This window comes from Apteryx mantelli, chromosome Z (genome assembly GCF_036417845.1).
Source record: "Apteryx mantelli isolate bAptMan1 chromosome Z, bAptMan1.hap1, whole genome shotgun sequence".
Lineage (NCBI taxonomy): Eukaryota > Metazoa > Chordata > Aves > Apterygiformes > Apterygidae > Apteryx > Apteryx mantelli.
The window spans coordinates 75,878,410-75,895,835 of record NC_090020.1 but is presented as its reverse complement, the minus strand read 5'-3'; the positions used below and the strand labels follow the sequence as shown (position 1 = coordinate 75,895,835).

At 55.5% G+C, this 17,426-nt stretch overlaps 1 protein-coding gene across 1 annotated transcript; it reads right to left on the bottom strand.

Annotated features, from left to right (window-relative positions):
• Positions 1 to 1,262: 1,262 nt before the first annotated feature.
• LOC136995434 (uncharacterized) lies at positions 1,263 to 14,034 on the bottom strand. Its single transcript, XM_067316453.1, has 9 exons — positions 13,923 to 14,034; positions 8,564 to 8,806; positions 4,977 to 5,267; positions 4,530 to 4,627; positions 3,649 to 3,841; positions 2,700 to 2,724; positions 2,247 to 2,293; positions 1,721 to 1,792; positions 1,263 to 1,309 (listed from the first exon to the last, which is right to left on the bottom strand). The coding sequence occupies exons 1-9, from the start codon at positions 14,032 to 14,034 to the stop codon at positions 1,263 to 1,265; spliced, it is 1,128 nt and encodes a 375-aa protein (XP_067172554.1).
• Positions 14,035 to 17,426: the final 3,392 nt, after the last annotated feature.

Sequence of the window (17,426 nt, the reverse complement as noted above, 5' to 3'; positions counted from 1 at the left end):
CACAAAAGTTGAGTCACACAGATCAAGCGCGAAAGGAAGCAGCAGAACAGGAGTGAAAGGAATAGCCTGCAGTGATTGCTACAGAGCACTGTTTGAGTGGTTTCAGACAGAAAACCAGCTAGCAGGAAGATGAAGAACAAATGGCAGCCATACAGAGAAGGTGAAGAACAGGACTGGAGCCACAAAATACCCAGGAAAAGAAAACAGAGGCAGTAGAAGGTCAGACATTAGTCTAAAAGCTCACCAAAGGAGAGAGATGATACTGAGGCACCTGCACACAGCACCAGGGAAGAACGCAGGGAGAGGAAAGAGGGGTGATCAGACATGGGGGCAGCAGAGGGGCTAAGAGGACCCAGGTCCCCCAGTTCTGCCCATACCACAGGCACAGGCCACAGACCTGCCCCGGGTGTGTGTGGGGAAGCGCTATCCATTCCCGATTCCCACAACGCACCACATCATACAAATGCATGTGAGAGCTGCTTAGCACAGCTGTGGGGGGGTCAGGCATGCCGTCAGACTCAGGTCCAGGCCAGGGGGTCATGGCTGCCCTGCTTCCTGCCTTCCCTCCCAAAGACGCAATTAGCTCAGCTTCCCACAGGAGGTGTGACCCACTGAGGGGACCAGGCAGGGGCTGTAGCAGGGCAGGCAGTCCCCTCCAAATCACAAGCCTTTATTGATTGTAAGGACACAGCGGGCAGAGCCACGAGGGCAGCACAGTGAGGCCAAACTCAAGCAGAGCTGTGGGCTTGGCTGGACATCAGCATATGGAGCAGGGAGAGGGGTTGGGAGCCTGGGTGGAGGCAGCAGCATAAGCCAAACCTCAGTTTTCCCATTATCCCAAACCTGTTCATTCCCTCTCATCAATCGGCAGCAGCCAGCTCCATTGAAGCAGGCAGGTTACAGCAACAAGCCCATGGGAAGGAGCTGCTTTGGTCCCAAAGGCCAGTCATGGGCACAAGGGTCAGGGTCAGATGGCTTAATCACAGCAGTGAAGGACTTTCAGCACACATCTTTGCTGATACAAGCAGTTCGTCCCAGGCCTTGGGCTGCTCTTGCTCTGTGAGATAGCATACTGGAGCTTGGCAAGAGCTCTAAAGAAGACATTGTACCCTGAAAGAAACAGCTCAGGCCTCTCCTGGATGAGGCTCCCAGAGCTGATCGCAGTCACAGGAGGGCCTGGGGAGATGGCTGCCATCAGCAGCGAGTTGACAACATCTTCCTCATCTTTTCTGATCCCTCACTGCTCTTCCTGTCTCCTGTGGTCAGGGCAGAGACGGGAGTGACAGCTCTTCAGCCTGGCCACCTTTACCTGCGGAGACCAACAGCACCAGGGCAGAGGCTGCCATGTGCCCTTGGCACACACGAGAGCAGCCAGTCCCCGGGGCCTGCCCCTCCTGCAATACCTCCCAGCAGAGCTTTCCCCATCACAGGGGAGGGTTAGCCCTCCCCGGGCCCTGCCCACAATCCTGGGTCCCTCCAAAGGGCAAGAGACGAGTCTCCCCTTTGGGTGCTCCTCTTTGCTTGTCCCTGCCGCTGTGCCAGGCTGGGCAGACGTGCCTGGAGCCTCGCTGGCTGCAGCCTGGGGGCCAGCGGGGAGAGTCATCTTGACTGTCCAGGGGACCAGAGAGCTGGAGCAAACGTGGGGCATGTCAAGGCAGGATCCCTCTCCACCTTCTCCCAGAGGTGCGTGGGGACACAGGCAGGGCACTCTGGGTCCTACCTGCATTGTCATCTGCCAGAGGACAGCCCTTGATTACACAGTAAGAGTCCAAGTTTTCATAGGACTGGAGCTCTGTTGGAGGGGACAGAAACAGCTTGAGAGATGGGAGAAGGAACAGGGCACACCCAGGCAGGGAGCAGCCCTGGCAGCTGACACAGCCCCCGGCACAGGCATCTGCAGGGCAGCAGAGTTGCGCAGAGGTGCTGCTTCCCCAGGACAGGGCAAACAAGGCCAGGAGCTCCCAGCTCTCCCTGGCACTACTGAGGACCCCAGCAAGGAGGTGGTGGAAGAGGCCATCCGGACAGGGGCTCTTTGCTGGGAGGGGAAAGTCGCTGAGCAGATATGGGGCATGCTGCTCTGGTAGGTCAGCCAGTACCGGCCGGGCTCCCTGCAGCTACCTTGGGATGGCAGAGGATGGGCAGATGTTTCTGCCAAGGGTCAGGCCCTCCTGGAGGAGAACTGCTGCCCACCTCAGCCCTGCAGCCATCTCTGTGATGGTGGCCCCAGGGAGTCACCTGGCTCCTACCTGTGTAATGCTCCTCCTCGACTTTGCTGGGCAAGGCTTTCCTCTTCCTGCGAAGACAAAGGGCAATCCTGAGAGGGGCAAGGCTGACATTGCCCAGGGCCCTGCTGACCCCAGCAGCAGAGGGAGGGAGGGCTTTGCACCCTTCTGCTCTTGGCCTCCCACAAACTGGCAGAAGAGTTGCCCACCAGCACCTTGAGGGACAGCAGCAGTGGCAGGAAGAGTCACAGGGAATGGGGGCTCTTGGTGCCTGTGGCCCCTGCCACAGCCCCAGGGAAGATGTTCACGAGCCCCAGGCAGGAGCCCTACCAGCTGAGTGGGGCTGGGACCAGCCGGCTGCATCCACATCACCCAGAAAGTGGAAGCAGCAGGGGAGAGGACCCTCTCCAGCCCCAGCTGCCCCCAGCACACAAAGGCCTGCAACAGAGCAGTGATCCAGGCCGCTCAGCCACTCACCTGGACAGCACAAACCACAGGATCCCTGCAGACAGGAGGACCAGCACCGAGAGCACAGCAACCACCGTGACCGCAGTCCAGGGCCATGGGGCCGGGGCTTGCCCTGCAGCTAACAGAGAGCCGGGGGTGGGTGTCACTGCCTGGGGCATGGGTCCATGAGGGCCCCCACCCTTGGCATTGGGTGTGAGCACATGTGTGCACACTTGGGTGTCTGGGCTCTGCCATCCTGGCTGCTGCAAGAGACAGGTAGTGAGGTAGAGCCATGCCCTGCCTTCAAGTCTTCTAGGCAAGGCAGAGAAAAGGGACCTCCAGAGCAGGGGGACTTGACCCACCTCCCAGAGAAGACCACAGGGGATGGAAACCCTTTCAACCCAGGATCCAGCCAGGACACAGAGCCCTTCTGGCTCAGCAGCCTTAGCACTGTCTAGCCCCAAGCCAGCAGCATACATTGATGCAGGGACTGGTGTTTTCTATGGTGGGATTGTGTTATTCAGGGGCCATAAGGTAAGAAACGCCATTCGTTCCTGTGGGAGCTACATGCTAAACCTAGGAAAAAGCCTTGTAGGTATGACTTCCCAGCTCTGAGGCTGTAGCTCCTGGCTCATACGAAAGGATGCTAAACTGTCCCTCCTGTCTGTCTGCTGTGGCCCAGAATTCCCAGACACTTCCCATATGCTCTCAGTTGTTGCCTGGATTAGGTGGAGGAGTTGGGCCAGCTCTACTCTCACAAACAGGAGATGACACAATGCACTGGCTCTGGGGGCCAGGAGATGCACTCAGTTGAAGCAGGACTGCACCTCTTGGTTGAGTAGGTCTCTTGTGTGCCCACACTCCCTGTCTCCATATTGGTGGGCACCGGGTTAGCTTGCAGAGAGCTCTGGAAGATGCTCCAGCCTCAGCATTCGCTCCATGGCCTCTTCAGGGAGACCCAGTGCAGAGAGACCATTACCTGAGAAGTACATTTGAAATTCCAGGATTGATGTGTCCCCAGCACCAGCTGCTGTCAGGCCCTGGATTGCCACCATGTATTTGCTGCCAGGTCTCTGATAAGGTGGCATGTACTGAGTGACAGATGCGTTCACCATCAGCTGCTTGAATTCAAGGAAGCTGCCATCATGCACTCTCCTGGCTGAGATGTTCAGCTAGAGGAAGGACAGAGAGCAGCACTGACCTCTCACTCCAGGGAAGGGCAGCTCCATGGAGTGGCATTGCTACTGCTGGTCAAGGACAGGAGGGGACCTGCCCCCATCACAAGAGGGCAGAGTGGGGAACATCAACAGCACAAGGAATTGTGCTGCCTCTGTCTGTGTTGGTGGCTCTCCAAAGGCACTTGGAGGGGCACAGCTCTGCAGGGAGTTCTTGGCGCCAGCTCCTCTGCATTGAGTTGTTGGGCAGTCATATGGGGTGGGGATGTTCCCTGAGAGCACCCTACTCCCCCATCAGGGTCCAAAATCTTCCCAACCTACAGCTGAAAACTGATGTATGTGCTTCTGCTGCTGTGGAGGAGCTGAGAAATAACAAAGCATCCGAGGGAGCCTTTCCTGCATGAAGCAAGAGCAGGGAGAACCTGAGGTATTAGGCTGCAGTACTGGGGATGGAGGTGAGTTGGATTTACACTTGTATGGAGCCAGAAAGGACTAAGGGATCCTGCAGCCTCCTGTCCCAGAGAGCCAGGACTTGAGGCTGCAGAATGGCCAGCAGGATAGAGCTGAGGGGACCCAGCAGACGTGGGCTCACACCGCACCCCAGTGTGTATGTCCAAAGCAGCCCAGGTGGGACGTGCCTGGAGAGGGGAGGGAGTTCACCTTTGAGTCCGGGGTAGCCTGGTACCTGGTATCCAAGGATCTCCCCTTTGCAGGAGGGCAGCGCATTCCACCTGAGCAACCCGGTGTTGCGATCCAGTGACAGATTCTCCACTTTGTCCGGCACTGGAAGCACAGGAGGACGGAGTCACACACTGGGCCAGGGAATGGGGCTGAGGCCAGAGCAGGGTGCAGGCAGCTCCTGGTCCAGAGGACACCCTGCAAACTGACCCCCCCCAAGCAAGCTTTGCACCCCCTAAAGGGTACTGCGGCAGCAGGAACAGTAGTGGTGTGGTGGAGAGGATGACTGTGAGGAGGGCTTGTGCTCTGCTCTAGGGCCCTGCACAGTCCCTGCCCCAAATCCCCACAGGCTCCCAGTGTCCCTGATCCCAGGACCATCACTGCACAGGGCATACGCTCAGGCTGAGCTGCAGAGGGAAGAGCACATTTACACTACATTTACACAGGCACATACCCGTTTCCTCTGTCCTGACCAGCCTTGTGTACAGGACCATGCTGGGGGGCAAGGAGATGGTGACGCTGTAGACAGTGAAGGGCTGCAGAGGGGGGCAGGTAAATGTTCCCTTCTGGCCCTGTAGCATCTCCTCTCCCGTGACTTCCTCAGCCTCACAGGGAGGGGAGGAAGGCCCGGCAAGGCGGCACATGGCCCACATGTGCTGGCAGGCGTCAGGGAACATGCAGGTCCAGTTCAGTTTGATGCTGGTAGCAGAAACCTCCAAGGTCCCAGGGACAACCTGGAGAAGTTCTGTGAAGGAAACATTGCAAGCGCGTCATTTCCTTCCCTTCCCCTCCTGCCTTTGCAAGGATGCTGCAGTCAGAGCACCCTGCTCCCCACCCAGCGGGGAGGAAGAGGAAGCATGGATCTGACTGCAGTCCCTTCATGTCTCCGAGTTGGGCAGCAGGAGCAGTTTGGGATCCTGGTGCGCTAAGAGGACAGGTATGACATTGTGGGCTGATTCCTGCTGCTTGAGGGGACGGTGCACATTCAGTCAAACTTCAGGTTCAAAGCCACCGCATGATTTGACAGGACATGGCCATGAGGAGGTACAGCTGCTGACGTAGGCAAGGGGCCCACCTCTGCCCAGTCTTCACCACAACCTGACAGATTATGGCTCCAACATCATCTCCCTCAACTCCCTTCCTGCATCATCCCCTATCTCCAGTCACAACCCTAACAACTCATACTTCCCTCCCCTTCTTCTTCACACCACCTCCTTCCCACCCTGGGGGTGCTGATTCGCACTTCCAGCGGGGCCTCAGACCGTGGCTCTCACTCTCTTTTCTATCGTATTCCCTCTGGAACTGCAGGCTAGCGAAAAGTTGACCTGTTGCTGCCCTTTCCGTTGCTGCTGCTGGCACCACTCTACCACCATCTCTTGGCTCCAGCTCTTAGCAGTGGCAGGAAGCCACATCCCTTCGGTGACAGGGCTCTGCATCAAGACTAGCAACGTTCAGAGCACATGCACAGAATCACAGAGTGGTTGAGGTTGGAAGGGACCTCTGGAGATCATCTAGTCCAAACCCCCTGCTCTAGGGTCATCTAGAGCATGTTGCCCAGGACCCTGTCCAGATGGCTTTTGAATATCTTCAAGGATGGAGACTCCATAACCTCCCTGGGCAACCTGTTCCAGTGCTCTGTCACCCTCACAGGAAAGAAGGTTTTCCTTAGGTTCAGATGGAACTTCTCGTGTTTCAGTTTGTGCCAGTTACCTCTTGACCTGCCACCGGGCACCACTGGAAAGAGTCTGGCCCCATCTTCTTTACATTCTCCCTTCAGGTATTTATACACGTTGATAAGATTCCCCCTCCTCATTCTTCTCTTCTCCAGGCTGAACAGTCTCACTCTCTCAGCCTTTCCTCATAGGAGAGATGCTCCAGCACCTTAATCCTCTTAGGAGCCCTTCACTGCACTCACTCCAGGAGCTCCATGTCTCTCTTGTATTGCAGAGCCCAGAACTGGACACAGTACTCCAGACATGGCCTCACCAGGGCTGACTAGAGGGAAAGGATCACATCCCTCGACCTGCTGGCAATGCTCTTCCTCATGCAACCCACAATACCATTGGCCTTCTTGGCCACAAGGGCACACTGCTGCCTCATGGTCAACTTGCTGTCCACCAGCACTCCCAGGTCCTTCTCCACAGAGCTGCTTTCCAGCAGGTCAGCCCCCAACCTGGACTGGTGCAGGGGGTTATTCCTCCCCAGGTGCAGGACCCTGCACTTCCCTTTATTGAACTTCATGAGGTTCCTCTCTGCCCATCTCTCCAGCCTGTCAAGGTCCCTCTGAATGGCAGCACAACCCTCTGGTGTATCGGCCACTCCTCCCAGTTTTGTATCGTCAGCAGACTTGCTGAGGGTGCACTCTGTCCCTTCATCCAGGTCACTGATGCATAAGTTGAATACTGTTGGCCCCAGTATTGATCCCTGGGGGACACTGCTAGCTATAGGCCTCCAACTAGACTCTGCGCCGCTGAGCACAACCCTCTGAGCTCTGCCATTCAGCCAGTTCTCAGTCCACCTCACTGTCCACTCATGTAGCCCGCACTTCACCAGCCTTGCCTATGATAATGTTACGGGCGACAGTATTGAAAGCCTTCCTGAAGTCAGGGTAGACACCATCCACTGCTCTCCCATCATCTACCCAGCTATCAGACTGGTTAAACATGATTTCCCCTTTGTGAATCCATGTTGAAGGCGATGCACGATTCAGGTGCTGGAGCCTGGGGGCATCACCGTGTAAATGTCAGGACATCGTCATGACCAACTGTGACCCAGACCCACTCCAGTCTGTCAGGCTGGTCTGGCCATACAACGTGCTGCACCGAGGGCGCGCCACCATGACTAGCCAAGAGTGAGAGAAGTTTCCAAGACATGGGGATGGGGGGCAGGAGAAAGCAAAGGCCAGCATGTCCCACATGGGCACCATCACAGCTCACAGGCAGCAACAAAGGGGGCCCCTCTCGCCTCACACCTGGGAAGTTGCGAGGCTGGAGTGATCCTTCAGAGGCAGGGTAGAGCACAAGGGGCCACACTTCCTCCTGGGCTTGTGGGTGCTGCTTCTACAGCTGCCGAACCTCCGCGGACTGGCCCCTGGGAGAAACTATGACCTTCCCATGCTGACTCTCACCTGGACACATGTCCAGGCTCTGCCCCAGCCCAGGACCATCCTGCAGGCAGGCTTTACACTGGCGAGGTGAGTGAAAGTCCAGGCACTAGAGCAAGTGGGAGCTGTGCAGGGCAGCAGCTCCTGCTGCCAGCACAGGCTCTGTGCCGGATCAGCTTCAGTTCTCCCTTGGGCAAATGCCCAGGCACGGGCTATTCCCTGAGCACAGGGCCCTAATGCTGTAGGCCACAGCCCGCATTGCTCTCCCCGCCCAGAAAGAACAAGAGTGGGAGAGTAACCGGAGAATGAGCTGCTCCCTCACTTACCCACACAGGTCATATTCCCCTCGATACGGTGCAAGGTGCCCATGCCATTCCTCATGTGCCAGGCACCCTGAGGACCTGGGTATTCCCAGCTTGGATTTAGCTTGACACACGTGATCTCCAGGGGGGGAGGCCCATGCCCCTCAGGGCAGCTCAGCACCATCACTTCGTCGTACTCGTAGAACAACTTGTTTGGAGAGAACAGGAGCCTGGGGTCCCACTGGGGCTTCCGGCATTTCTCTGCACCAACAAGATGTGTAGGCATTAGCAGGGCAGAAGGCTGGCCTAGCAGAGAATGTCAAGGGAGGGAGGGGGTGATACCCTTTCCTGGCACAGTATGACGAGGGAGAGGCAGGGAGCTCTGGGACACAACACGGGGGAGGAGCCCTCCCACACCACGTCCCCAGGCAGGAGCTGAGGCAAAGAAGGGCCCCACACTGATCCTCTCAGGCCCCCAGGAAAGGCTAGAGGCAGCTGACAGCTCCCGGGTCTCTGCACACCAGGGATGCAACCGTGCAATGTACAAAGCTTGCCCAGAGAAGCTCAGAGAGGGATGAAGGGGGCAGGAGTTGACCATGGGGCTCCAGAGGAGGCACCTCCTGCTGACTCACTTACTGATGCACTCCACGGCCCTCTGAATGTGGGTCCAGTTGCTTGTGCCGATCTTCCCCAGCCACACATCTTGGTTAACAGATCCAGAGTAACTCATGGACTGGACGTTCCCTGAACATTTGACTTGGGAGAAGGAAGGATGGAGACCCCGGGGGCAGCTAAGCCTGATTTTTTCATTCTTTTTGTAGTTTGTGTGGTCTGGTGCCAGCTGGAGTCTTTGATCCCACTGGGGCCTTTGGCATGTTCCTGGCAGAGGCACAAGTTGATGGGGGTTGGTCAGGGTAGTGGGGAGAAGACGAGGCTGTCAGAAGTCACCCGTGATGGAGTCCAGCCCCCAAAGGGAGAGGGGAAGGCGACACACCCCTTGGTCATGACAAGACACCTCAGCCCAGAGTGGTGGGAGGTGGCTCTCCTTGTGCACATGAAGCGGGACTGACCACTTCTCTGCTCTGCCCTTGTGTCTGTGGACACTCTTAGCCCTCCACCACGTCCTGCAGCAGGGAGTTTCCTGGGACAACCACTCCGTGCAGGAGGAGGCTCCTGGTGCGATGGGACATGTCCCTGTTCCCCCATACTCCTGCTCACTCGATGCTACAGTGAGAATGCAACTCAAGACCCAAGCCCTGGCCCACTGGGGCCTTTGGCATGTTTCTGCAGGAGAAACAGAAGGGGAAAGTGGGCAAAGGGTAGTCAGAGTGGGGAGCTGACCAGGCGGGGCACGGTAGATGATGGCGGTGTCAGCAATGGATTCCTGCCCCTAAAGGGAGAGGGGAACTTGACGCATCCATCCAGCCTCGCCTTCCGCTCACAAAGAATGACTGATCCCTGCTTCCCTGCTCTGCACTCACAACCATGGACACTCCTTACCCCCTCTGCATCCCACAGCAAGGAGCTTTCTGAGGCCATTTGCACCATGTAAGGAGACACCTCCTTTGACTCCTTTGGTCCTGCCATCTTCCCCACCCCTTAGTACCTCGTTACGAAGAAGACCCTGAAGCACCAGCCCAACCCACCGCAGGCTCTTGCACGCCCCCTCCACAGCCTTGTCCAGCTGAAGAGCCCTGTTGTCTTTCACACTCCTTGCACAGAGGCCGATCCCACCTTGCTGCATCCTCCTGCCCCTGCTCTGCCTGTCCCGAGATGCAGGGAGCAGGCCTGCGGAACCGTGGGCTCATGTAGCACGCAGGGTGACTCCCTGTCCCACCTCCCCTGCGCTCTGGACTGCCACGCACAGCCATCCCCACGCTCGGCCAAGCTCTGCGCTGCCAGGGCAGCTCCGCACCCACCAGCACCTGAGGGAGGGCATTGCTCTTCCCCCCAGGCGTCACTCCGCTGCCGCCAGCCCAGACGCTGAGGGCCACCTGAGCACTGGCCACTCAGGGCTCCCTTTGGTCCTCTCAAGCCTGGCTGCAGGGGCTGTGCCAGATGCCTCCCACCCCTCAACTACATGGGCGGGCAGGCAACACAGGAACAGGGCAGACCTGCACCTTCCGGGGTGGCACCAGGAGGTGCATTGGAGCCCAGGGCACCTCAGCAGGCACCTCGCTGAGAGCCTCTGATCTTGCCCCAGGCCCTGGTGCTACATCTGCAGGGCCCCAACTTGGCCTCCTCAGGAATGACCACAGGTGACGCCAGTTGGCCTGCCTATGGGGAAGTCATCTCCTGTACCCTGGCTGGCCTCTTCTGCCAGGAGGCACAGCAGCAAGGGGGGACTGTGGCATGCCCGGCACTCAGCCGGGCAACATCACGACCAGCCACCGTGGGTCAAGGCTGAGAGGGCACTCAGGAGAGCTGCTGCTGCATCACTTACAGAGAGAAAGCGTCAGCCCCTTTACTGGGCCTGGGAGATGCTCAGGCTGGGGAAGGGAGGATAGCTCAGTGTCAGCTCTTCATTGAGCCCATAAAAATCTCTGCTCTGGGGCAAAGTGGAGCCTTGGGTCCCACTGGGGTTGCTGGCATCTCACTGCATAGGGAAGAGGTGGGAGTCAGTGGGCCAGGAAGGGGCTTGCTGTGGGTCTCCAGCTCCAAGGTGGTCACCCAGGCAGGGCAGCAGACCTGGTGGCATCCAGAGCTGGCTCGAGCATTTGAAGCGCTCCTATGAAATGGGCAACAGCTGACGGACTGGTTGGTGCCTGTGGGTCAGGACCAGGGAGAGGCTAGTAAGGGTGTCATCGTGGTGAGACTGTGTCCCCACCACCTCCTCAGGTGAACACATGGGCAAAGTCCTGTTTAGGCAACTTGAAGAAGTCTCCAGATAAACAGACGTGGAAGGCTTCAGCCTCCCCAAGATCCGCTGGGAGGGCAACACTGTGGGGTGCAACAGTCCCGGAGATTTCTGGAGGGACTTGGGCATAACCTCTTAGCACAGCCACTGGATGGGCCAGCCAGGGCAGGGGCCTTCTGGGACATGCTAGTTGTGATCCAGGAAGAGCTGGCTGGGGATGTGATAAACAGTGGCAGCCTTGTGACCAGGAAAGAGCGGCGTCTGAGATCCCCAAAGCAGCAAGGAGGGCACGTAGCAGAGCACACAGCCCAGCCCTCAGGAGGGCAGACGTCTTCTTACTCTGGGCCTGGTCAAGGTGTTCCCATGGGAGGCAAAGGCGGTCAGGAAAGCTGGCAGGTCTGTAAGCACAGCCACCCCCAAGCACAAGATCAGTCCATCCCCACACTCAGGAAAACGAGCAGACGTAACAGGGGACTGGCTTGGCTGAGCAGGGGGCTGAGCTGCAGCACAAGAAGGCAGGATATGGCAGGCGGAAGGAATTTTCTAGGACAGCCAGCACAGAGGGGCTGGTGCCAGCCCAGGACCCTGCGATCCCGGTGATGTGGGGCTGTGCTTACCCTCGCAGGTGGCAGTCCCATTCCACAAGCTCTGGCTCCTGTTGGAAATGCATCTGAGCACAGGGACTGATGGCTCGTAGCCCCCAGCACAACTCAGCTGCACCAACTCATTCAAGGCATAGCTGGTCTTGTTAGGGGTAAACTGCAGCTTGGGGTCCCAGTCGGAGGGGGCTTCGCATCTTCCTGTGTGCAAAGAAATGAGGGAGAGCCCTGGGGTTCACTAGGCTCTGGCATCATCTGTGGGGTGATGGGACCACATCCAGAGGGGCGTCAGGCCCCTCACTTCAGAGGGGTTGCAGGGATGAGCCCCTACCAGGATCAGGCCCCTAGACCAACCCCCGATGCACTTACCCCAGTCACGCCGGGGGCAGTGCAGGACAGGTCCCTGCAGGCACGCCTGCCCACCCCACCCTGTCGCGTGCCTTTGCGTGGGCACTTCTTCCCCCTCAACTGGATGCCTCCTAGCACCTTCAGGCCACAGACTTCACTGTGACAACCAAAAGCCTTGACAGATGTTAAGCCCTTGACTCCGTGTGCATTTAGTTAGATATCCCCAATATGAACATTTCCCCTCTCCTATGATTAAAGGAGAGGGAAGGCAGGGAGCCTTCCATCACAGTAGAGTGTGGGCTACCCCCACATGGCCAAGCCGCCAGGGAGGAAATCCCCCTGCAAGCAAAACAAAAGACACTTCAAAAGCAGACTTTCACACATGGTGAGGACTGGTTTCCTGTTGGTAATCGTCAGGAAAGAGGTCGAGAAGGCTGTCTGTCCCTGTGATGAAGTATGATATGAAAGGCTCTGCAGAAACACCCTTACACGGGAGGAGGACAGGGTTTGCAGCAAGAGCACAACCTGCCTCAGTCATGAGGCTGATAATGACCCGAAATGCAATAGTACACAGTAAAAAATAGGTTGAACTACAAAGGAAGTAGAAAACAACAGGAAGAGCCTGTAGGGAAACAGCTGGGAAGACCAAAGGACAAGAGTGTACGAAGTAAGTGAGAGCAACCGGAGCACGAAATTGTCTTATGTAGAGCTCACTGAGGAGAGGAAGGCTAGCAAGACTGGGCCATAGGCACTGTCAGCAAGTAACATGACCAAGGCAGAGCTTTTCATGCTTTTGTTGTTTAGATCTGGTCCAGAAAATGCATGCGGATCATTTGGCTTTTCATAGCTATCATGAAACAGCAAGAACACAGGACATGCAGAGAAAGTGGGAAAAGCATACATCTATGGTAGACATGTGGAAGTAAGCTGGATTAATTCCCTGATGATACTTGAAGAGCACAAACTGCAGCAAAAGCCCTTTTGTAGGCTTGGCCTGGCACCAGGGCTTTCCTCTTTGTGTAGATGGAGGCAAGCTCAAGCTCTGCCCCTGCCCAGAGCTCTCCTGGGCTACTCATAATCCACAAACTCCTCTGACCCCCTCCTGTGCTGCAGGCGCCAGCTGCATGGCACAGAGGGTAACAGGCAGAACCTCAATTTGGTGCTCCACACCTCTTCTGTGGCCGCAGATCCAAGAAACCTCCCCCAGTGATTCAGAGCCAATGCCACTACCAAACACAACACAGTCTTCTCCATTCCCCAGGCAGTAGGTCAGAGGGGAGAGCTGTGAGTATTGAGAGGGCTCATGAGGGATGGGCTGTGGGGAATGGGAGCAAGTGGCAGGAATTGCTGGTGAGACCTGGAAAATCAACTTCACACTGCCCTTTTTACAGATAGCTGAGAGATGCCTGACACCGGAAGGGTAGTGTCTCTCCAGCCACTGGAGATGGGTAACATGACTCATGTGCCATAGGATGACTTTCCAAGCCACTTCTGCTCACATTTCCCCACAGACACAATGACTCACCCCCTTGGCACCCCAGTTTCTAGTGCCAAGAGAAACTGTTACTTCTCTGCCACTTGGGGACCTTGAAAGGTACTGGCAGGCCCAGGGCACAGCACAGCGGAAAGCACACGGTCTCCATCAGAAGAACCAGGCAGAGCCCTGGGAGGTACCCTGGCTCTCCCGGCATTGGTGGGGAGCAGAACAAGACTTTTAAAGAACAATCCCACCAAACCATAGCTCCCACCACTGTTGTCCCCAGGGTCTCCAGGAGAGAGCAGGCATCCCCACTGACACAGGGGCTCAGCTTACAGCTCCTGAGGTCTTTGATGAGGACTATCACCCATCACCCCTGTAATGGGAGCATTGCTCCAATGGCCCTGGGAAGGCCACACACCTCTGCTCCTGGGGAGACTGCCCGGTCTTTGGAGGAATGTTACAGCCCCTGCACTCTCAGAGACTTTCCCAGCACCCTGAGGCTTGCTGCCCTCCACCTCCAAACACAGCTTTACCCCACACCCCACTGCTACCTGACTGATGCCCGACTGTCTTGGGACTTACATGGACAACAGTTTCAGCCCTCTCCAGCACAGCTGCTGTGGGCCAAATAGGGTAAAGCTGCATAGCAGACTTGCAGTGAGGGAAGCAGCAAGACCTTCTCTTGCAGAGGGAGGAGAAACTAGCTCTTACCTGCTTCTTTAGCTGCTCCCTGGGTTTTGGGACCAGGATCCTTCTGTCCCTGTGCCGGCATCAGAGGTGCAAGAACCAGGAGAAAGGCCAGAGCCAGCCTTCGCAAGACCATGTTAGCGTACAGCTCCAGGGCAAGACTGAGGTCTCCGTCCCACTCGCTGCCCCTCAGGAACGGTATCTGTGTAACTGCGTGCAATCAAGGTGCAAACACAGAAATGAAACAGCCTGGCAGGGAAATTGCATGTGGTGGAAGAAGCTTCCTCTTTGTTCAGAAAGCCTCCCACTGGTGTCAAAGCCACTTTCTTTCCTTGCCTATGTGCACAGATGCACCACGTTCAAGGTACAGGGCTTGTTTGATCTCCCTGGTGGACCAGTCCAGCCTTTTCTCAAGCCATCTCAGGCAGCCATCATATAATCCTGGTCCCACAAACATCTCCAAAACCTCCTCAAACCTACTTCACTCATCTCTCCCTAGAGATCAAGTTGTGGATGTCAAGGAAAAAACAATCCTCTTGCACCTGCCTGTGACCCGCCCTCAGGGAATATATTACATCTGTGAATGAGCCACCCAGATATCTTGTAAGACCTTTCTGTGGTAAGGAGAGAAATTGCTACTAACCATTCAGCATATGCAGTGAAATTACATGGGAAGCATAACTTGAAATTCAACAGCAGAAAGAATTCTCATATACTGCTTCATGCCTGATGCAAAGCCAGCCATCCCATCTGTATTGTGACCAGAATTAGCGTCTCACAGCACAACTGCTCAGGCTCATGGACCTCACACAGGCCATTTACAGAAAGCAATTGTTTTCAGCCAAGGCACCCAGTTCGTTCACTGAAATGACATGGCTGAAACCAGCCAATGCCCCTGTATCACACTCTACTCCCTCATTTCTCTCAGGTCCTCTCAATACTTTATGTAAAGACATTCAACAGACAGCAATAACTTCTGTCTTTATGTTTGACCTGGACTTCACTGCTTCTTGCTAGAGCTGGTAAGAAGAAACTGCAGGTGAAAATGCATCCACTTTTTTCTAGCTAAGTCAGCTGATCTTATACTGTATCACCTTTGCCCCCAAATCTCACTACTTGTTACCTTAAACCACCACAGCTGCAACAGTCCTCCTGTTGAGCCTCACCTGCAGCAAATCTGACCTTCTCCCCCCCCCGCCCTGGGACTCCTTCCAGTCCTGAAAAAGCTCTTGAATCAGCCAGATGTGGTTTGTTTGCCCTCTCTTCTAAACCTTTCCTGTTACCCTGCTGTGATGCTGCTCTCCACCACCCAGCTGGGGTTCCAGTGCTGGTCCTTTCCTAGGAACCACCATCCTTAGCACCCCAGGACATCTCGGTGCATCTGCCCACACTGCCTCAGCACAGCAGAGACCCTGAGAGGTTTCTGGAAGCTGGGTCTCTTCTATTATCAGCTCAGAAACATCAGTGCATCAAGTCCAGCCCTCTCCCATACAGTGTTTGTGAGATGAATGGGGTAAAGCCTCCTAGCAAACTTGCAGAGAGAGGAGCAGCAAAACCAAATCAGGCCCTCCCTGTTTTCTTGGATAGTCCCTGGGCTTTGGGATTGTGGTCTTTCTGTCCCCATGCAGCCAGAAGAGGTGCAAGGATCAGGAGTATGGCCACAGTGAGAACTTACTGGGTAATGGCACCATAAAATCCCAGGGTAAAATGTAGATGCACTCACTGCTTCTCTTCACTGCAAGAAAGAAGCAAAATCAGTGAAGGAAAATGACCAAACTTAGGAAATGCATTTGATGCAAGAAGCTTCCTATTGCAGTTGATGTTCATATTCCTTTTCTTTTTCCCTGTCCTTAAATGCATTGGGGTCTAGAAATCTGTGTTTTGGCCTCCTCCTTTACAGAAATTTACCATTTTTAAAGATTCATCTTCTTAGCATATAACATGCACTAGCACAGTGCTGAGGATATACTGAAAGCCACAGCACTCATTCATATGCCTAGCTCCTTCACAGTCTACCATTAGAGCTGCTAGTTAATTGATGGTGACTTATTTCAATGGGATCCATGTAGTAGAGTTCAAATAAGATGACAGGCCAGGAAAGCGAGGTGGTGGAGTTGCTCTTTATGTGAGAGAGCAACTGGAATGTAGCTCTGCCTAGGGGTGGATGAAGAGAGAGTTGAGAGTTTATGGGTAAGGATTAAAGGGCAGGCTAGCATGGGTGACCCTGTTGTGGGTGTTTACTACAGGCCACCTGATCAGGAAGAGGAAGTTGATGAGGCCTTCTACAGACAGTTGGAAGTAGCCTCACGATCCCAGGCCCTGGTTCTCATGGGGGACTTCAACCACCCCGATATCTGCTGGAAAGACAACACAGCTAGGCACAAAGAGTCCCGGAGGTTCCTGCAGAGCATTGGTGACAACTTCTTGACACAGGTGGTGGAGGAGCCAACAAGGAGAGGTGTACTGCTGGACCTCGTACTAACAAACAAAGAAGGACTGGTGGAAGATGTGAAGGTCAGGGACAGCCTTGGCTGCAGTGACCATGAGATGGTGGAGTTCAGTATCCTGTGAGGAGGCAGCAGGGCACTAAGTAGGATCGCAACCCTGGACTTCAGGAGAGCAAACTTTGGCCTCTTCAGGGACCTACTTGGAGGAATCCCATGGGTGAGGGCCCTAGAAGGAAGGGGCGTTCAAGAGAGCTGGTTAATATTCAAGCATCACTTCCTCCAGGCTCAAGAGCGGTGCATCCCTATGAGTAGGAAGTCAAGCAAAGGAGGCAGGAGACCTGCACGGATGAGCAAGGAGCTCCTGGCAAAACTCAACCAGAAGAAGGACGTATACAGAAAGTGGAAAGGGGGACAGGCCACTTGGGAGGAGTACAGGAACATTGTCAGAGTATGCAGGGATGCGACGAGGAAGGCTAAGGCCCGTTTGGAATTAAATCTGGCAAGAGATGTCAAGGACAGCAAGAAGGGCTTCTTCAAATACATCTGTAGCAAAAGGAAGACTAGGGAAAATGTGGGCCTGCTGCTGAATGGGGTGGGTGCCCTGGTGACAAAGGATGCAGAGAAGGCAGAGTTACTGAATGCCTTCTTTGCTTCAGTCTTTACCGGTCAGGCCAGCCCTCAGGAACCCCAGACCCTGGAGGCAAGAGAGAAAGTCTGGAGAAAGGAAGACTTTCCCTTGGTGGAGGAGGATCGGGTTAGAGATCATTTAACCGACCTGACATCCACAAATCCATGGGCCCTGATGGGATGCACCCACGAGTGCTGAGGGAGCTGGCGGATGTTATTGCTAAGCCACTCTCTCCATCATCTTTGAAAGGTCATGGAGAACAGGAGAGGTGCCTGAAGACTGCAAGAAAGCCAGTGTCACCCCAGTCTTCAAAAAGGGCAAGAAGGAGGACCCAGGAAACTACAGGCCAGTCAGCCTCACCTGCATCCCTGGAAAGGTGATGGAGCAGCTCATCCTGGAGGCCGTCTCCAAGCATGTGGAGGACAAGAAGGTGATCAGGAGTAGTCTGCATGG

Coding starts and splice junctions, on each gene's coding strand:
- LOC136995434 (XM_067316453.1), bottom strand. CDS start 14,034: ATGGTCTTGCGAAGGCTGGCTCTGGCCTTTCTCCTGGTTCTTGCACCT. Junction 1,793..2,246: donor CGAGGAGGAGCATTACACAG/GTAGGAGCCAGG, acceptor CCCCTCCAACAG/AGCTCCAGTCCTATGAAAAC. Junction 1,310..1,720: donor TCTGGCAGATGACAATGCAG/GTAGGACCCAGA, acceptor TGGTCTCCGCAG/GTAAAGGTGGCCAGGCTGAA.